Genomic DNA, 18,183 nt, shown 5'->3' on the forward strand with positions numbered 1-18,183 from the left:
AATGTCATATAAAAATAGATAATAAAAAATTTATTTTCGTGTTTATTTTAAACATTCCTAAGGTATCACTTTTATCAAGGGCTGATAATGAGTTTGGCTGTATAAATAGTGACTAACATGAACTCATACTTAATGCCAGGTTATTCTTTAGGTAATTAAACTCTAAGTGTGAAATTTTAGTCTTTTGAGAATTTTAGCAGATTTGGGGAAGAGCTTAAACTGCTAAAGAAGGAAAAAGCCATTGGATATGCATATAAACCAGCTAGAAATTCTGATTTTGAGAAAAAGAATTACAAGAAATCTATTTCAGACTACAAAATTTATTAATTCAATATTCCACACATAGTCATTTGTATCTTTTATGGAAAGGGTAAGAAATTTTGATAAACAGCTACAATATTATTGTAAATGTCCCTCTACGGATTGCTTCTGGGCCATGCACTCTAGTTCTTCTAAAACCTGTGGTATCAGCCTATCTGTTTTGTGTAGGAAGAATCTGAGCTTGGCTATGTTAAAAGGCTTCCCCAAGGACAGTCATAAAGGAGCCTGTGTTAATGCCACAGCCTGTCCCAAAACTCCTCCCCTAGACTAGTGTGAAGCTGGCCCCTGCAGGCCAGAGAACTTGGTATGGTTTTCCTGAGTCCTGAATTTGTTGGCAGAATTCCAACCTAGAGCATGCTCCAGCCTAAGAGCATGGAGATGATCGGTTCTTTGCTTCCTGCTCTATCCTGGTTGTGCACTAGAGCTGCATGAGGAACCATAGACATCTACTCCTAGAGTTTAGTATAGGATCCCTATCAACAGAAGTATTTTCTGCCTTTGAAAAAAAACTAGTGGAGCCATCAGACTTGATCCCCACCAAAATATAATAAAAGCAGTTTTTCTATGCACTCTGTTTTATAGACACCGTCAGCATTGACCAGTTGTTGCTTTTGAGCATAGTATGAATTTGAGTCGGTGATCTCAGTAGCAGAGACAAAGCTTCCTTGTTTGGCAGTCACTTGTCATCCTGTCTCTGGTATACATTCATCCTCCATTTGTCACAACATTTTGTGGAGAGTTGTACAGGGAAGCTTAAGAAAAATGCTTTACTCTTGTCTCGATGATAGAAAGTATTTCTCACTGCTGGTAGCATGGTGTAACTGTTTATTCCTTCTGGCAGTGTTTAAAGACTTATTCTACTTTCGGGGAACCTACAGTATATCTTTAAGTCACAGTTCAAAAGTATAAGACAGGGTTGCTCATTTTTAATTTTGGCTGAAAAGTCTTTGTGGCACTTCAAAGTTAGAGAAAACTTGGTTTTAAAAATGGATGCTGATACAAGATGGCATATTTAATGACAGATGTATCTATAGAAAGCTGTTAAGATGCAGATTATGCCCCCTGGGGTGGGGGAGGGAGATCAAAACTGCCAATCTATAAAATATACTCGATAGAGGAAGGCATGGAATCTATCTTTGCAAGTGCTCTGATTGCAGGGGACAGTACAGCAGCATGTGGCATCATAACCCAGAGCAGACAAATCAGCTTGATGACTTTGAAAGTCAGGAATACTGCTGCAGGCAAGGGTACTCCAGTCTAGGAGAAATTAAAACATATAGAGACTGTTATTAATTCCATATCTATTTTTGTATAGTCAAATCTGTATGCAAATCCTTAGCATCTCATTTCGGCAGATTAATCTAAAAGTGAAGAGTGTTATGTGAAGGGAATGTAATGATAAAGCTCTACAAATGAGTAACACCGCTAAAGAAATGTGGGATGAAAACTTGGATGATTTTTTTAAGATTTATTTTTTTTATAGTGAGTAGAAATGGTTTTTATTTATATGCTCATTTGTAAATTATTTCAAAGGAGAAACCAATAGAACGAATTTCCAAGGTTTTCCTTTGAAATCCTGACTTGGCAAAAGTTACATCACTAGGTTTGTTAAGCACCTCCTGTGGTTTTACCATTCTAGAGGTAATCAACCAAATAACTAACTGGGACTTTTATTTTTACTCTGAACTAGTAACCTAATACCTCATTTCTAAACATTGTCTTGTGAGTGAAAATTTGTACACAAGGGTAAGGAATCTAATTACTGAGTACAGATTAAGAAAAAAATGTATTATAGATGCATCTGTGGAAGATAGTAAATAATAATTCTAAAGAACATGATGATAAATTGGATGCCCTGCTTGGGAGAGGGGATGTAATAGCTACATTATAATCCATTGGTTGTACATTTAATCTGAAATGGGCAGGGTCTGATACATATGGTAGTGTAAATATTTTCAAATAGTGTCATAAAACAGACAGTTTACTGCAGAGGTATTAATTCTGTCCCATATTTTTTTTTGAGACAGAGTTTCACTGTGTTCCCCGGGCTAGAGTGCCGTGGCGTCATCCTAGCTCACAGCAACCTCAAACTCCTGGGCTCAAGCGATCCTCCTGCCTCAGCCTCCCGAGTACCTTGGACTACAGGCATGTGCCACCATGCCCAGCTAATTTTTTCTATATATTTTTAGTTGTCCAATTAATTTATTTCTATTTTTAGTAGAGACGGGGTCTCGCTCTTGCTCAGGCTGGTTTCGAACTCCTGACCTCAAACAATCCGCCCGCCTCGGCCTCCCAGAGTGTCCCATATTTTTAAAACAAGTAGAGAAACTTTCAAAGCTTTAAAGTAATGGGTAGAGCATTACTCTCTTTTCCCTTTTAGTTGGAGAAATGCTCGTAGGCGAATTGAACATTAATCTGTTGGCTATGGCCCAGATCAAAAGCACTGGCAATCATTTTAACCCTGAAGACTTGTGAGGTCTCAATAGATTTGGTTATTCATATGTGCTTATGCTGAGAAAGAATTACTGAACATTTCATTTTTAATCACATAGGAAAGGGAAGGTTGGGAGTAAAAGCAAATACACCTCTCTATTTATTTTGACATACATCTTGCCTCTATTAAGCATTTCAGCCTCACTTTTTTTAATCCTTTTTTGGTTTTTTCTTTAAATAACCCGAATGTCTATCAACTTACACTTTTCCTAAGTGTGTTTTCTTTTCCTTTGATTTCATTTTAGAAATGAGACATTCAACAAGAAATACAAAGACTTTCTTAGAGGGCAGGAAATTCATTTATTTCTGTTCTTTGTGGATTTCCTCTGCAGACAAAGCTTTTGTTAATTTTTAAAGTCTTAAATCTTCAAGCTTCAGAGAGAATAAAAAAGTAGCCCTCTATTTAATAATAGCCATGGTCAATTGCATGGAACATATAATCTCCTTATTGGGGTTGGGTGAGAGAATAATGATTGGCCTAGATAGGTTCCCTCCCTTTTATGTATCCATTAGTATTGATTGATTATTCCAGTTCAGTTGAGGATTAGGCACTAATTCTTTAGATTCTGGTTGACTTGACTCCTGGCCATGGAGTTGATAGTGGTGACTATTCAAAGTATTTGAACTGTCAAAACACAAATCACACCATATAAAGTTAAACAGATAGGAAGACTTTATTCAAAACTATTGCAATAGGGGAGAGAGATCAGAATGTAGTTTGAAATCAACTCCATCAAAACAAGAGGTTTTTAAGAGGATAGTTTTTAAGGACTGGGGTGAGCTAGTGGGAAAGTACTAAGGGACTTTTGGGGGAAAGTTAATCAATGGATATGTTGAGCACATCCCAGTTATTCCCGAGTTTGCAAATTTTTTCTCTGTGATTAGGCCATCTGTGTTCGCTAATTGGCACCCATCAAAGTTATAGTCCTACCCATCCATGGAAAATGGAACATAGGGCAGTTTCTGGAACTACCTACCTTGATGATTACATTTCAAAGGGATGGCTCCTGGGTTCTCCAGGAAGATATTCTTGGGTTGTAAAACTGGCAAGCAGCTTTTAAAATGATTTACATCTCAAAGAGGCAGAGAAAGAATTTATAAATTTTCTAAAGTAAATGTTCTATGAAAAGGAAGGTACCTGGGCCTAGAGTCAGGAAGGAGCCTGTTTAGTCAAGCTGAGAATAATGTTAGGGCCATCTTGGTGAGTACTGTAACAGTTCATATTTTTTAAATTCAAAAAATTTAAGTAGGAACCTTTTTTTAGTCTGGCTCAATTTTACATCTTTATTGAAAAATTGGCTGCTTATTTGTGATACTTTTTAAAATAAGAATATTAACCATCTTAAACCAGTGTCTCTAGAACTATGTATAAAGCAATATTTCTAAAGATAGATTTTTTTGGTCCCATATTCATTATTTTATTACCCCACATTTAATGTCTGCTGGTGTTATTTTCTTTTTGTACTGTTTTATGTGTTGTTTGATAGAGTTGTTTTCCATTTGATGATAAAGATTAAAGCAAAATTATTAATTTCTGGGTTTTACAGGGTTCAATGTACACCACAAGCATGAAAGAAGTATGAGGACTAATAGGAGAAAGTGGGAAGTGTGATGACTTTTTAGGGATTCTCGATTAAGCAAAAGGTCTCAAGTCTCTTGGATCTAAGCAGTTGTCACGAGGGCTTCAAAAGAGTTGATCACAAGAGCAACTGCACTGGAGAACTCTAGATTTGTGCTGTCCAATATGGTAGCCGTTAGCCATATGTGGCATATTGAGCTTTGAAATGTGGCTAATCTGTATTGAGATGTGCTGTGTCAAATACAAAGTGGATTTTGAAGACTTAGCATGGAAAAAACATAAAATATCACAATAATTTTTATATTGATTTCATATTGAAATGATAATATTTTGGCTATATCAAGGTGAACACTATTACATTTCATTTCACTGTTTCTTTTCCCTTTTTAATGTGGCTACTGGAAAATTTATTATTGCATATGTGACTTGCATTTGTGTCTCTTATTATATTTTATTGGACAGCACTGGTTCTAGATCTCTTTTCATAAGTAATGCCTTTTGTTAAACATGGTTCTTCTAAGGAGATACCAAGATAATGACTATGTTAGTGTACAGAGGTTTGAGCTTTAAAACTGCCAATTTAGCTAAGAACAAGAATATTCCATATGACTATGTCCCTGGCATAAATTGTATAGAGATTTGTCTGTGTATATTATGTTCACCCCCAACTCCCTGCCTATACCTTGCCCCTCATTCTGGCCATGCAGAGCAGCTCACCAGAATTGGGGGCCTCTTGGTAATGTCAGCATACTTGTTACTTGCTCTCAACTGGATTGCTTCTGAAATGTGTCTTGAAAATGAAACTGCTTCAACAATAAGCTTTTTAATTATGTCATGGGTTCACCAAGAGGGTATACAAACAGATCCTCAGCAGTAGCTAATTTTCCTTTAATTGTATCTCATTCTTATGTTGGAATATCCTATTTCTTATTCATGAAAGGCTCTAACACATGTTAATCCATTACAGGTGGAGTAACTAACACGGCACAGTATCAGAACAGACTAATGGTATATGAACCTAACCAGGTAAGAATCATATAAGAAAAGCTCATTACCTTAATTAAAATGAATTTTAAAAGATTTTCACGGTAATTAGTAATTGGAATGCCAAGTGTGTACACACACATGCATCTTAAGCTTATATAGAGAATAGAAGCATCTGGTTAAACTGCTTTTTGGTTCCTTCTTTTTTAATTTTTTTTTTTGTTTACAAAATTTCAGCCTCTCTAGTTTTATGTTCTATACAATGTGTCACTCTTTCAGAGTTTTGCATAATATAGAAAGGGTTTTGATTGTCTTGTTGCTGTGTCCTTCTGGAAGGGGTGCCATTCTTGGAGGGGAACATGCTTAGGGTTTCATTATTCTTAAATAATAAATATTACTTAACTTCATATAGCCAGAATGACCTAGAACAGTATCTAGTAGTAGTCTGAAGTAGAAGTAGCTGAAGAGTTTTCATCTAACAGCTGGAGTCTGAATTAGAAGCATTTTGGTGGTGCCTGTCCCTTCTTCTGTCTACTTCTCATGCCCACTTAATGAGGTTTTTTTTTTTCCCCAAAAGAAGAACTATTTTTATTCTCTTTTCCTTCTACCAAAATATTTATGACTTTGGCTGCTGAAATGTCTGCTGAATTTTTCCATTTCCATGATGTTGGTAATATAAATATTTTTCCTGATTATGATAATATTCCAAAATGATTTGATTTGGAGGTTTAATATCCATCAGGTGAAGATAATGGGATATGAAATAACAGGTTGACTTCAGCAGTCTGAGTCGGGATTGGCTACCAAATGTATGTCCAAAGTGATCTCAGTGTATTTGGTATCTTTTTATTTTAACAATTACTTGATTCTGAATTTAATAAAGGCATTTTTCTCTTTGTAATGTTTCCTGATGTCATGACAAGCTATAGATTTCAGAGACCAAATGTCCATGGGTCAGCTATCTTGAGGGATCATTAATTGGAGTTGCTTGAGTTTGGTGCACACGTGGTTAAAGAGGAAGAAGGTGTTAACATTTCTCAAATGAGTTCTGTTTCATGTTTGTACACACATGCTCTTTTTTAAAATTCTGCTGGCATATTGTTTACAGTGGGTACTGGCAAACATCACATCTGCTTGCATCTTGCTCAGAATCTCAATAACTCTATCATTCAGCCTTGGTGCTTATTTCTCTTCTAGGCCTTTGCGGAGAGTCGATAATGCCTGCCATCTGCCACAGAGCACATCGCTACCTGCCAACAGGCAGGCTGGGGTGACCTCTGCCTCCCCACCACTGATTAGTATTCACACGCTAGCTTATTAGGAATGACCCCACCAGGCCTCTCTGTTTCTTTCCCTTTGCAGCGGTTGGCGGCTCACCTGGCAGGCACCGCAGTGAAGGAAGCTAAAGATATAATCAGGGGATGCAGGCAGGCTTTGCAAACCAGATGGCATCTGTAGTCTTGTGGCAGGGGACTGGACTGCTAATGCAAACATTGATTCCTAATACTAATGGGTTGTCTCATGGAAAGCACCTAAGAAAAGCATCATCAGAGTTTGAGTTAAATTCACTCATGCTTAGTGTATTAAAGATATTTCTTAACAAAATGTCTGTAAGAAAGGCTTGACTGTTTTATTAAAGCAGATATTTGATTGGAAGGAGATTCTTATTATGACATGTTCAAACAGGGAGCAGATAAATGTAAGCCTCTCCAACTGTACAAATCACTTTTTTTTTTTCTGGAGTGTATCTTTAAAAGAGAAATTAGAAATGAGCTAGTATATATGCCTATAGTGAATGGACCAATGTTTATACAAATATGTTTGTTGTTGTTGCTTTTTTTCTTCCCTTACAGCTTTATGAAATGGTGAAATTCTATGTATTCAAAACGTCATGATATTTTTTTTTGTGGCTGAAATCCAAATTTTTTTTTGGCAAACAGGAATCTGGGTTCTTCCTATGTTTAGTGTTTAAGGGGAAAGAAAATGGTTAGGTTAATTTACCTGTCCATTACTTGGTTTACTTACCTGTCCATTGCTTAGTTGAGATTTAAAATTAAAGTGTTATTTGATTTTCATCTAATTTTACAAGCGGGGCCTTCCCTTCTCATTATTGAGGGTGACCTAGTACCAAATATTGAAGGTTTCACCATTCCTTAAAGTTGTCATATAAAACTTGGCCTTCTACCAAAACAAATAAATGTGTGCCTAGAAATAACTTCCCCATTTGGCAGAAGATGTGATTGTAAATATGTTAAAGGAGGCTGATACAAAGGAAGTGCAGGAGGTTTGTTGCTGCACTAAATCTTAGCTCCTCCACTGATCTCAGGAGGTTATTTTTTTTACCCTGGCTTATGTAGGGGCCTCAGGTACCCAGTGATTATTATCACAATAATTTTTAAAAAGTGAACATGTATTGGACATTTATTATCTGCCAGGCATTTTTCTAAGTGCTTTGTGTGTATTAGCTCATTTAATCTTCACAATAGGCTTATCAGGTCGGTGGTATTATCCCCATTTTCCAGGTGAGGAAATAGGCACAGAGAGGTTAAATTGTTCAAGATCACACACAGGTTCTAAACCCAGGCACTCTGGATCCAAAGACTTGTTTTCTTAATTATTACACCACTGTACACAGTATACCTAGCTGTGTGCTTTCACTCTTAAGTAATGTGCATGAGTGAATTCTCTTAATTGGGTGAGATAATAAGCATTAAGAAAATTCAGTGTTCCTCTTATAAAATGCAAAATGCACTATAAAGTGCAACCCAAAGAAGAGAAAATGCCTTATGTCAGTAGGAAAATAGAATATGTGGTTCTTTTGTACTTGTTCTCACGTAAGATGCCTATACCTTTCAATGTATGTAAACGGTCAGATAGAATGTGATTGATAAGTATTAGGGTTTCACTACTCATGAGGCACCCACTGCTGTTTTCTGCCATGGAGTTCTCCAATTAACAGAATGCACTTGAATTTCTTTTTTCAGAATAAGTGGATAAGCCGCAGCCCCATGCTACAGAGAAGGGTCTACCATTCCATGGCTGCTGTTCAAAGGAAGCTTTATGTTCTTGGAGGCAATGACCTCGACTACAATAATGACCGGATCCTTGTACGCCATATAGATTCTTATAACATAGACACTGACCAGTGGACACGTTGTAATTTCAACCTGTTGACTGGCAAGTACCTTTGATTAAGTAAAGCAGAAAAAACAGAGATTCAAGAAGTTGCCAAACTTGATTCTCAGACATCCTTAGTGCATCTCTAAAAATTAAGTGCATAGTAGAACAACTCGCATTTATTAACCAGAAAGGTGCGCATTATTTATTTCACAACAAAACTGAACTCGTTCAGGTGGCTGAGCATTGAGTTTCTCAGGGCCTGTATTACCTTTATGCATGTCCCCATGTGGCTAAGGGGGCACGTAAAGTCCATTATTATCAATCAGTATTAACATAGGAACTTTGACACAGGAGAAAGCAGGCACTGAAAGAGTTAATAACTCTTTAGAGAAGGGATTTATTTCTTACTTCTCACTGCTTTTAGTCCTCTTTTATTTCTTGTGAGTTCAGGAGTTCAGGAGAATGGCCTTTATTTTTTGTCACTGTCAAATATTGTTTCTGGGTATATTAGCCTACAAATGAAAACCTTGTGGGGATGGGGAACTTGTGGCCCTGGGACCACCTGTGGCCTTCTGGATCCTTGAGTGTGGCCTTTTGGCTGAATCCAAATTTTATAGAACAAATCCTTTTAGTAAAGGGATTTGTTCTGTGAAGTTTAGATTCGGCTGAGGTGGTGCACTTGCAGATCAGGAGGGCCACATGTGGCCATGAAGCTGCAGGTTCCCCACCCTCAAAGGAACACAGTGAACAACTTACCCTTCATGTTTCTTCATGGGTTGAAAACATTTTCTCTCTTGTCAGCTTGCGTTACTAACATCCGCAAGTGATCAGGTCCCTTCCAGCTCTGCTCAAATCACAGACTCAAAACAGTGGGTTGGATTAATTCCTAAAGACATTTTAACATGCTGAGTGAGCACTCAATCACTCATAGCTGCTGCTAGGGGAGGCAACATTGGGAGCATAACCAGAGGTTTGGATGCTTTGTATTGAGCTCCTGTTTTTGCAAAATGATTTTTGAGGCCCACCAACAAGGACTTAACTCTATTTTTTTTTTTTTTTTTTTTTGAGACTCTCGCTCTGTTGCCCTGGCTAGATTGAGTGCCGTGGCGTTAGCCTAGCTCACAGCAACCTCAAACTCCTGGACTCAAGCAATCTTACTGCCTCAGCCTCCCGAGTAGCTGGGACTACAGGCATGGACCACCATGCCCAGCTAATTTTTTTTTTTCCTATATATTTTAGGTTGTCCAGATAATTTCTTTCTATTTTTTTTAGTAGAGATGGGGTCTCGCTCTTGCTCACGCTGGTCTCGAACTCCTGAGCTCAAACAATCCGCCCACCTCAGCCTCCCAGAGTGCTAGGATTACAGGTGTGAGCCACCGCGCCTGGCCAGGACTTAACTCTTAAGTTTTACTAGTACCTTAGGCCCTTCATCCTGGCTCTGTGATTCTGCCTGCTGTAGGATCCACCTTATTTATTACTCCAGTCAGTCCTCTGTCAGCCCATCAATAAAAAGAGACTCTTTTCCTCTCTGATGGCCTCAAGGGAAGAATATGTGGTAGTGAGTTATTCTGTCTTCCTTTTGAAATGGGGGAGGAAACCTTTTGGTGTGTCAATATCTAGGGATTATCCAGGCTGGTCCCAGCTCCGGAACCTTAATATTATCCTAAAACTGGAGTGTATGCAAAGAAAGAGAGGGTAGCAACTTTATCGATCTTTTCTGCCATTTGTCTTCATTTGGGGCATGGCTCTGGTTTATTGGCTTCTTGGGGTTGCAGCTGTTACTTTACAAATGTAAACACTTGCCTAAAAAGCATTTGTAGGTACAAGAGATGTTTTGCATTTTTAAAAGATACCTTATTTCAACCACTATAAATTAATGACATGCAACACAGTACAGAACTCTTAGTTATGCATGGCTTACTATCACTGTATTTACTAACTCAGCTAGCTAATAAGTATTTTGGCTTGGTTCTGACCCAACACAGATTTATTCTCTGAGTAATAGTGCTTAATTCTCCCAAGTACTGGGAGGCAATGATTAGTTGCTGCAAAAATCCCATGGTATATACAAGTGTGCCACAGGGGGAAATTGTATCTCTTAGTGGCAAAAGGGTTAATTAAAACATGCAAAAAATGGATTTATTTTTTTCTTTTTATTCAATTCTCTTTACTTTAGGCCAAAATGAATCTGGAGTTGCTGTCCATAATGGGAGAATATATTTAGTTGGTGGATATTCAATTTGGACAAATGAGCCTCTGGCTTGCATCCAGGTGAGTCGTCGACATTCCTTTTGAAGTTTGCTCAAGCGGTTCAGTGAGGTTACCAATGCTGCTACTGAAGAAAGAGATATTTATGTGTAGAAAGAGGCTCAATGTCCCTTTTTATGTGCAGCTAATTCAGCCACCAAACTTCATCCTGTATCCTAAAAATGATGTCTAATAAATGATTGAAGCTTATTGAAAATAAAGGTGGGAAGGAACTTTGAAAATATATGTAATATATACTGGAAATGGGGAAAGTGGGATACCATCCCCTTTCCCATAAACCAAAAAATTCTAAAAATCTTCAGTAATAGTCCCTTCACACCCCCCAAATTTTACAAATATCTCCTTTCCATGCCATTGCCTTATATTTTATATCGTAATTCATTCATTTCCACAAATGCCACCTCCAGAGGTGTTCTTCTTTCTTGGCAGAGGCTGTGAGCAGCAGTGATTTGTGACTGGTCTGGCAGGGACAGCCTCTGCCCCAAAGCATAGCCCTGGCACTTCGGCATGTGAGCAGGCCAGGCTGGGCAAGTTGTCAACTAGACCTTTCAAAACAGTGATAGTCTTTGTTGATGTACATATTTATGGTATTATTGCTATTATTACTTTACAGTTCTTACTATAGTTTTGTATTTTACATGTTCTGTGATAAAATAATGACATGTATTAGGCCTGACCTCCAGAAAAGTATATCCTTATAACTACTCTCACTATCTAATCTCATCTTTGTGGCAAGATTTTTAACAACTGCATTAATATCTTTAGTAGTTGCAGAACTATTCCAGCTTTGTGTTTTTTCTTCAGTCACATCTTATAATTTTCAAAAAACTTTTCCATGTCTAAGTTTTCAAAATTGCTAACATATAGTTGATGTGTTATCCTTAGTTGTATCTCCCTTTACATGCAAAATGTTGTTTGTCTTTTGTCTTCTTCTCTTGATTTGTCTTGCCAGAGGTTTGTCTGGGGATTTGAATATACCTCAATATTCATACAGGTCAAGTAGAAAAAAATATCAGCAAGGGTAGGGTAGATATAATTAACAAGCTTGTTCGAATGGATGAGAGTTCTGAATTGGACAATTAGAGAGGATATATTTTTCTTGCATACATGGAACATTTATAAAAACCGATCATGTGCTAGGGTTAAGGTTAAGAAAACGTTAATAAATTTCAAATTTTAAGTATTATATTGTATTATGTGTCTCCAATACAATGAAATTGTTAGAATTTAACAGAAAGTTAAATAAACCCCTATATATCTGGAAATAATAAAACACACTGCAACACAACTTATGGGTTAAAAGAAGTCATGATGGAACTTTAAAAATTCCCAGAACTGTGTGATAATGAAAACAATATATAGCAAAGCTTGTGGGATAGATATAGCTTAATAAGTTAGAAAACAAACCAAAAAATAAACTCAAAGAAAGAAGAAAAGAGATAATAAAAATGAGAGGAAATTAATGAACTAGGAAAACAATAATATATTAGAAAAAATTATCAAAGCCATGCCAAGAAAAAAGCCACATAAGACTTTAAGGGAGTTAATTAAAGGCTGCCTTGTACTAGTTTTAGTTAGTTGATTGAAGGTTGCCTTGTACTAGAGCTTAGTTTTATCTTTTAGATAACAACAAATGAGCAAACTCTTTTCTCCCAAAGAGTGCCTCTAGTCTTCCTCCAAGCCTGTATTTGGCAGTCTTCATAGTCTTTTAGGTTTCTTTTTATTTTTTACTTTTCAGAATTAATAAAAGTTTGAATTGGGCAACAGGTAGTGCTCTGTAGTGCTGGAATGCTATTTTTTAAGTGGCTTTAGGACCCTTCATTTGACTACTTGCACAATGGAAGTTTGGGTTTATCATGCAGTAAAGTTGCAAATTTTAAATACATTTATGGGTATATTTCTATAATTTTAGTATCAAATTAGCTCAAGGGATAGAAAACAAGTTGAAGTCATAACATAATGAGAAAACAAAGAACACTTTGTATATATCAAATTTAGGGGACCAGAGTGTTGCCATAGTTCAAAATTTTTGCATATTGCCTATTTTGGAATAGTCTTTAAAGTTAGCTTGTAAGACATAGAAAATTAAACAAAAACAGAAACAAACGAACAAAAAAACTTCACAGTCACATTATATATATATATTTTTTTGTCCCCAAAGTGCTTTTCTTTAGAACAATCACTAATCATATACACTAATTGCTAATGGCATCTGGCTGTTCCCAAACAAGCAAATCTATCCTCAAGAGATGAAGGAGTACAAGTGTATATTTTAAACCACTGAGGATATTCAAGAGTATTATCAGGATTAAGGTGATTCTAAAAGAGGGAATTCAAACACTTTTTAATCGATGCTTATATTAATGTAATAAATTTCACCTCTGAGCTCATACAATAAAATGTTAATATATTTGCTTTTTAAAAAAAGTCAACAGGATGAGTAGTTCTGTGTTCCAGGAGCCATTTTGATGAGCAGAATCAATCCTTTTGCAAATGCTGTGTTTATTACCTTGGCTGGCACACTGGTCCTACAAAGCAGACAAATTTGATAAAAGTTTTAAAAGTCTGTTACTATTAATAGATAATAAGTGTCTGTATAAGCATATGGATTGTCAAAGAGACATTTAGAATAGAAGTCTTCATGGATAATAGACATCATATATCATGAATATCTTTCATTTTAGGTATTGACAACTGATTACAGGTTATATTATCATTTATTCTGAACTAAGGCTCAAATATTTTCTTACTTTCTTACTATTTATTTCAGTGCACTAACAGTAATACAGTGATGGTAGGGGAGGCTGGCTACATGTTCAAAAGTGGGCAACTTCTTTACTACTTGCTGGAAGAATATCCAACAGATGCAAGATTATGGGAGACTAGAACGGTATTTATGAGAAAATGTTGGTTAGACAGGAGAAACTCCTAAGTACAAGTTAGCAGGTTGAAAAGCAGAGGAGAGTGGTGGAGAAAATCATATGCATACTGATAATATCAAAGTTTAAATTTTTCATGTCTTAAATCACAAATCTAAATAATCCTTAATCCAAGATTAATCCACAAATCATTCATCCAAGAGCATGGCTGATTAACAAAGGTCATACTTAAATAGTTCAGAGATTGTCCCATTAACATTCAGAAGGATTAAAGTCATTTTTTTTGCCCTTGAAAATACCAGCCAGTAACCCATCTCATTGGACTGCCTTTCTGGACCCTAATCCAAGCTCATTTAACTGTTGTTTGTGGGATTCAGCCACTTTGGGATGAGGCACTTCAGATGTTGAAAAAGCGTACTATTTTATTTCCTGCTACTACTCTGACCTAGAAGACTTCTTGATCCATCACAAGGACAACCCAAACAAGAGCAAAGCTGAGATTCTCTTAAATTAGATTGAACTTTGGACTTTTTAGTAATAATAACTAATAGAAAATAGTGAACACAGATTCCTGACAAAAATGAAGGTGCCCCTGTTTACTTAATGGGCGTGTAAGCAAATGTTTGGCACAGAGGTTTGTCTCTAATCTGGTGCACCATGGATGACAAGTGGCCCATAAAGGAACAGCTGCATAAGTGTGCAAGTGATTAGTCTGTGTTTCCAGATAACCTCTACTGTTCTCTTCATTTACTATTATTTCCTTTTGGCTGGAGGATATGCTGCCAAGCTGGCACCACCTTCTCCCAAACGCCTTCTGCCAGTTTACAGGGGAGTGTTTTGAAGAAGAACTGCCTTCTTTTTCCCTTCTCAGATTAAATACATTACATCTGCTTAACATATGCAGTCTCTGTTGGCCCAGGGAACCAGACAAAAGCTCTCTGGATGATTATCTCACTGGGATTTTGCATTCTAAAAATGTTTTTACTTGTGGGAGGGATATCATGAATGGCACAAAATCCTTGCTCTTTCTGTGTTGTATCCTTGAGCTCAAATACTGGCTCTACCACTTACTAGCCAAGTGACCTTAAGAAAGTCACTTTTCTGTGTATCTTAATTTTCTTTTCTAATAAATTGAAAATAATACCTAACCTTATATAGTTGTGGTAAATATCAAATGATCTCTAATTTACTTTCTAAATTTAATGAAATACTAGGCAAAATCCCATTGGGATTTTCCTTTTCTCACCAGGTGGGGAAATGATACTTGTCAATTGATCTTAAAGTTTCTCTAGGAAAGTAATATATAAGAATAATCAAGATTTTTGAAAATGGAGAGTCTTGCGTATCCAGTCAAAACAACTGTAAATGTGATATTGCAAGAAGATACATAAATTAACAAAAGAGAACTGAGAAAAAGTTTGTATTTTGTATATGATTTATTTTAAATTAGTAGTGGCATGGTATATTGTTCAATAAATGGATTGGGACAACTAAATGTCCATTTGGGGGAAAAATAGCTAAAAGTTTAATCATTCTTTTGTTCTAGGACTTAGCAATTTCCTCCTTTATGAGCTTGGATCCCCAAATTGCAAGAGCCCCTTTTATCTAAAATAATGCATTAGTGCAGTTAAAGAATTAAGAGTTATCCACACAGGTGACAGATGAAGGCATAAGAGTGGACAAGATCATTAAAGAAGGGTACTGTGAGAGGTCTGTGGTTGGAATACTAGGGTACACCTGTATTTGGGATGCAGGTAAAGGTAAAGGGACCAAAGGTGGATTGCAGTGGGAAAACATCAATGACAAACTTTTATTTACTTTTAAACCATGGCATCCAAGGGAGGAAAGGTCTTAAATGAAGTTAGAGGAAAGTCAGATGAAGGGCAATTAAGATGATGAGGGTTGAAAAGAGCCTAGTAGGTTTGACAAATCGGGGGAGAACAGCTTTCCTGAAGAATTTTTCTAGTAGTAAAATTAAGCTATTAATAGATAGTTAGGTGACAGCAAGCACAGGCTAACAAAGAAGCTGTGCTATATAAGATGACATAGAACACCAGCATGAGTGGGAAATAACTTGGGAAAAATTTCCAGAATCGACTGAACTAATTTTGAACCTGCCACTAAACTACATTATAATATTCTACTGTGTCCCGGACACCAAGCTGGATGTCATCAGTTTTCACAACAAAGCTTCAAGGCCTTGTTTGCTTCATTTTACAGGTGAGGATTTGTAAGCCAACATTATGACACTTTACTATCTACTAACTAGCTTGGGCAAGTTATTTAACCAGTCTGAGGCAGTTTTATTAAATAAGGATAATGCTGCCTAACCTTATCACTGTTCTGAGGATTAAATGATTATAAACACATATGTACATATATATGTACACATATAAACGTATAGTGTAGCACTTTGTAGGAGGTTAATAAATATTTCTGTTACCATCCTAGCAAGAAAAGTAATAGTTCCTAAGGTATAGTGATGGTGGCATAATTGGATTTAAGTGCAGGCTTCCTTTTATGTGTACACATCTTTATTTTGAGCAATCTTCTTTGACATACAGGCTTCTTTTCTTCCTCTTTTGCAGGTACTGGATGTAAGTAGAGAAGGTAAAGAGGAAGTATTTTATGGGCCTACACTCCCTTTTGCTTCCAATGGAATAGCAGCATGCTTTCTTCCAGCTCCATATTTCACATGCCCTAACCTTCAAACTCTTCAAGTGCCTCATCACAGGATTGGCACCATCTGAAAAGCCAATGCTCTGTTAATAACCATCATGAACAGGAGGAAAAACAAAGCCCTGACTTTTGGATACTGGTCATGAAAAGACTCAGTGCTCAATGCTTCCTTGTCTTGTTTTATAGATCTTATATTCAGATAAATATTAGCAAAAAATGAATAGTTTTCTAAAATACATTATTGAAAACCTATGTCACCCTTCTCATTGTATGTCAACACACAATACAATATGTGTGACTTTTATTGTGGTATAGCTTAGTGCCAGCTTAATGGTACATTATTGTTCCATTAGTCTTTAGAACATTGTACACTTCTTCCAATCAGCACTGGATAGGACAACATGACACTGTTAGTAAGGCAATTTGTTTCACACAATGACATCAATGATTTAAAAAAAAAAATCTCCATACTTAATCCTTTTACTATTTACACCTAGGTTTGTCATTTTTCTTTTTAAAATTTAACATTATGCAGCCCTGCTCAGTAGAGACTCAGCATTATGACACTGTAAATTTTTAAATGCTATGTTTTATTCAAGGTGATACAAATAATAGAAGTACACTGGAACAGCAGTTGGAATACCTAAATTTTTTACCTTGGTTACTCTGCCCTTGGTTCATAACCTAACTCTACAATGCTTCAGTGTTCTTACCTTTTAATGAGAATATTACTGATTTACATATTAATTCAAAAGAACATTGTGACGATTAGGCAAATGCTTTGAAGTACTTTGCCTAAGGAAAAAAAATGTTACTCACATTACACTGTCTTTAGAATCTTCTAAATGAACAGGAAGATTTTTTTGAAGTTTAAAAATTACCACACAGAACTTTGAAAACATGCCATGGGATAAATAATTTTGAAAATCATGTGAAAGAGATACACTAATTAGGAAATAGGGAGTTTACCAAAACCAAAGATATATAAACTTGTACAAACCCTTGTCTCAAATAAGAACTCAAATGTCTCATTTAAAGTCATTTAGTGAAAAATGACATTTGAAAGCTAAAAAAAATTTCAGTTGTACTAATTATGGTACCATAAAGTGCTTTGACATAAATTTGAACCTAGAATTGGCAGTTCTAATAAAAGTTTTTCCACTTTGTTAAAGGTTATGTCAATCTTGAGTGCTTGTGGGATTCTTCTCCACCACCAATACATATTTTATTACCACTTTTAATAATGAATAAGAATTCTTTTTTAGGCTAGGTTTTGGGGTTTGGTTTGTCTATAACAAAAAACAAAATAAGTTAATCACATTTGAACATAAATTCAACAAATATAATGTAGAGTTTTTCTTCTTTTTTCCTAATTTTGTCAGGACCTAGGTAATCTTTATTACAAGGAAGACTTTACTCTGACATTTTTTTTCCCTTGGCAGTTTAATCATTCCGCAATCCCTCTCTTACAGGAAACTGTCATTTTATTCATGTAATCATTTTTAGTAATGAAAAGTGAAAAAGAATCTTTTTATCTTAAATACAGAATTCACTAACTTTATACATTGTTATAAGATACCTAAAGCATTGTTTTTAAAATATATATGATCTCTGGTTATTCAGATTAAAGGGCACGAGGGGAGACCAGAGGTAAGGAAAAAGGTAAACTTTTAAAAGAATAGGAAATTTAGACAAACAAAGTATCTTAAGAGTATTTGGACAGTTCTGAATAGTGAAAACTGATATTGGTAATTGATAATTAGAATGATGACAGCTCCTTTAAAAGGTACAAGCCATCTAAACTTGATTTTAAAAATGCCTTACCGAGCCAGGACAATGGACTCCAGCAATCCATTTCAG

At 36.1% G+C, this 18,183-nt stretch overlaps 1 protein-coding gene across 5 annotated transcripts in view; it reads left to right on the forward strand.

The window, feature by feature from the left end:
• Positions 1–17,862, forward strand: part of KLHL32 (kelch-like family member 32) — a 214,394-nt gene extending 196,532 nt beyond the window's left edge. For 2 of the 5 annotated variants that reach the window (XM_012661852.1, XM_012661856.1), the window contains 4 exons: positions 5,361–5,419; positions 8,362–8,554; positions 10,674–10,768; positions 16,233–17,862. In XM_012661852.1, coding sequence (XP_012517306.1) covers positions 5,361–5,419; positions 8,362–8,554; positions 10,674–10,768; positions 16,233–16,394 — 509 coding nt within the window. In that variant the 3' untranslated portion in view covers positions 16,395–17,862. The remainder of the gene's footprint in view (positions 1–5,360; positions 5,420–8,361; positions 8,555–10,673; positions 10,769–16,232) is intronic. The other 3 variants (XM_012661853.1, XM_012661855.1, XM_012661854.1) reach the window with 3 other exon arrangements.
• Positions 17,863–18,183: the final 321 nt, after the last annotated feature.

The sequence above is a fragment of the Propithecus coquereli genome, unplaced genomic scaffold (genome assembly GCF_000956105.1).
Source record: "Propithecus coquereli isolate 6110/MARCELLA unplaced genomic scaffold, Pcoq_1.0 Scaffold74, whole genome shotgun sequence".
In the NCBI taxonomy this organism is placed as follows: domain Eukaryota; kingdom Metazoa; phylum Chordata; class Mammalia; order Primates; family Indriidae; genus Propithecus; species Propithecus coquereli.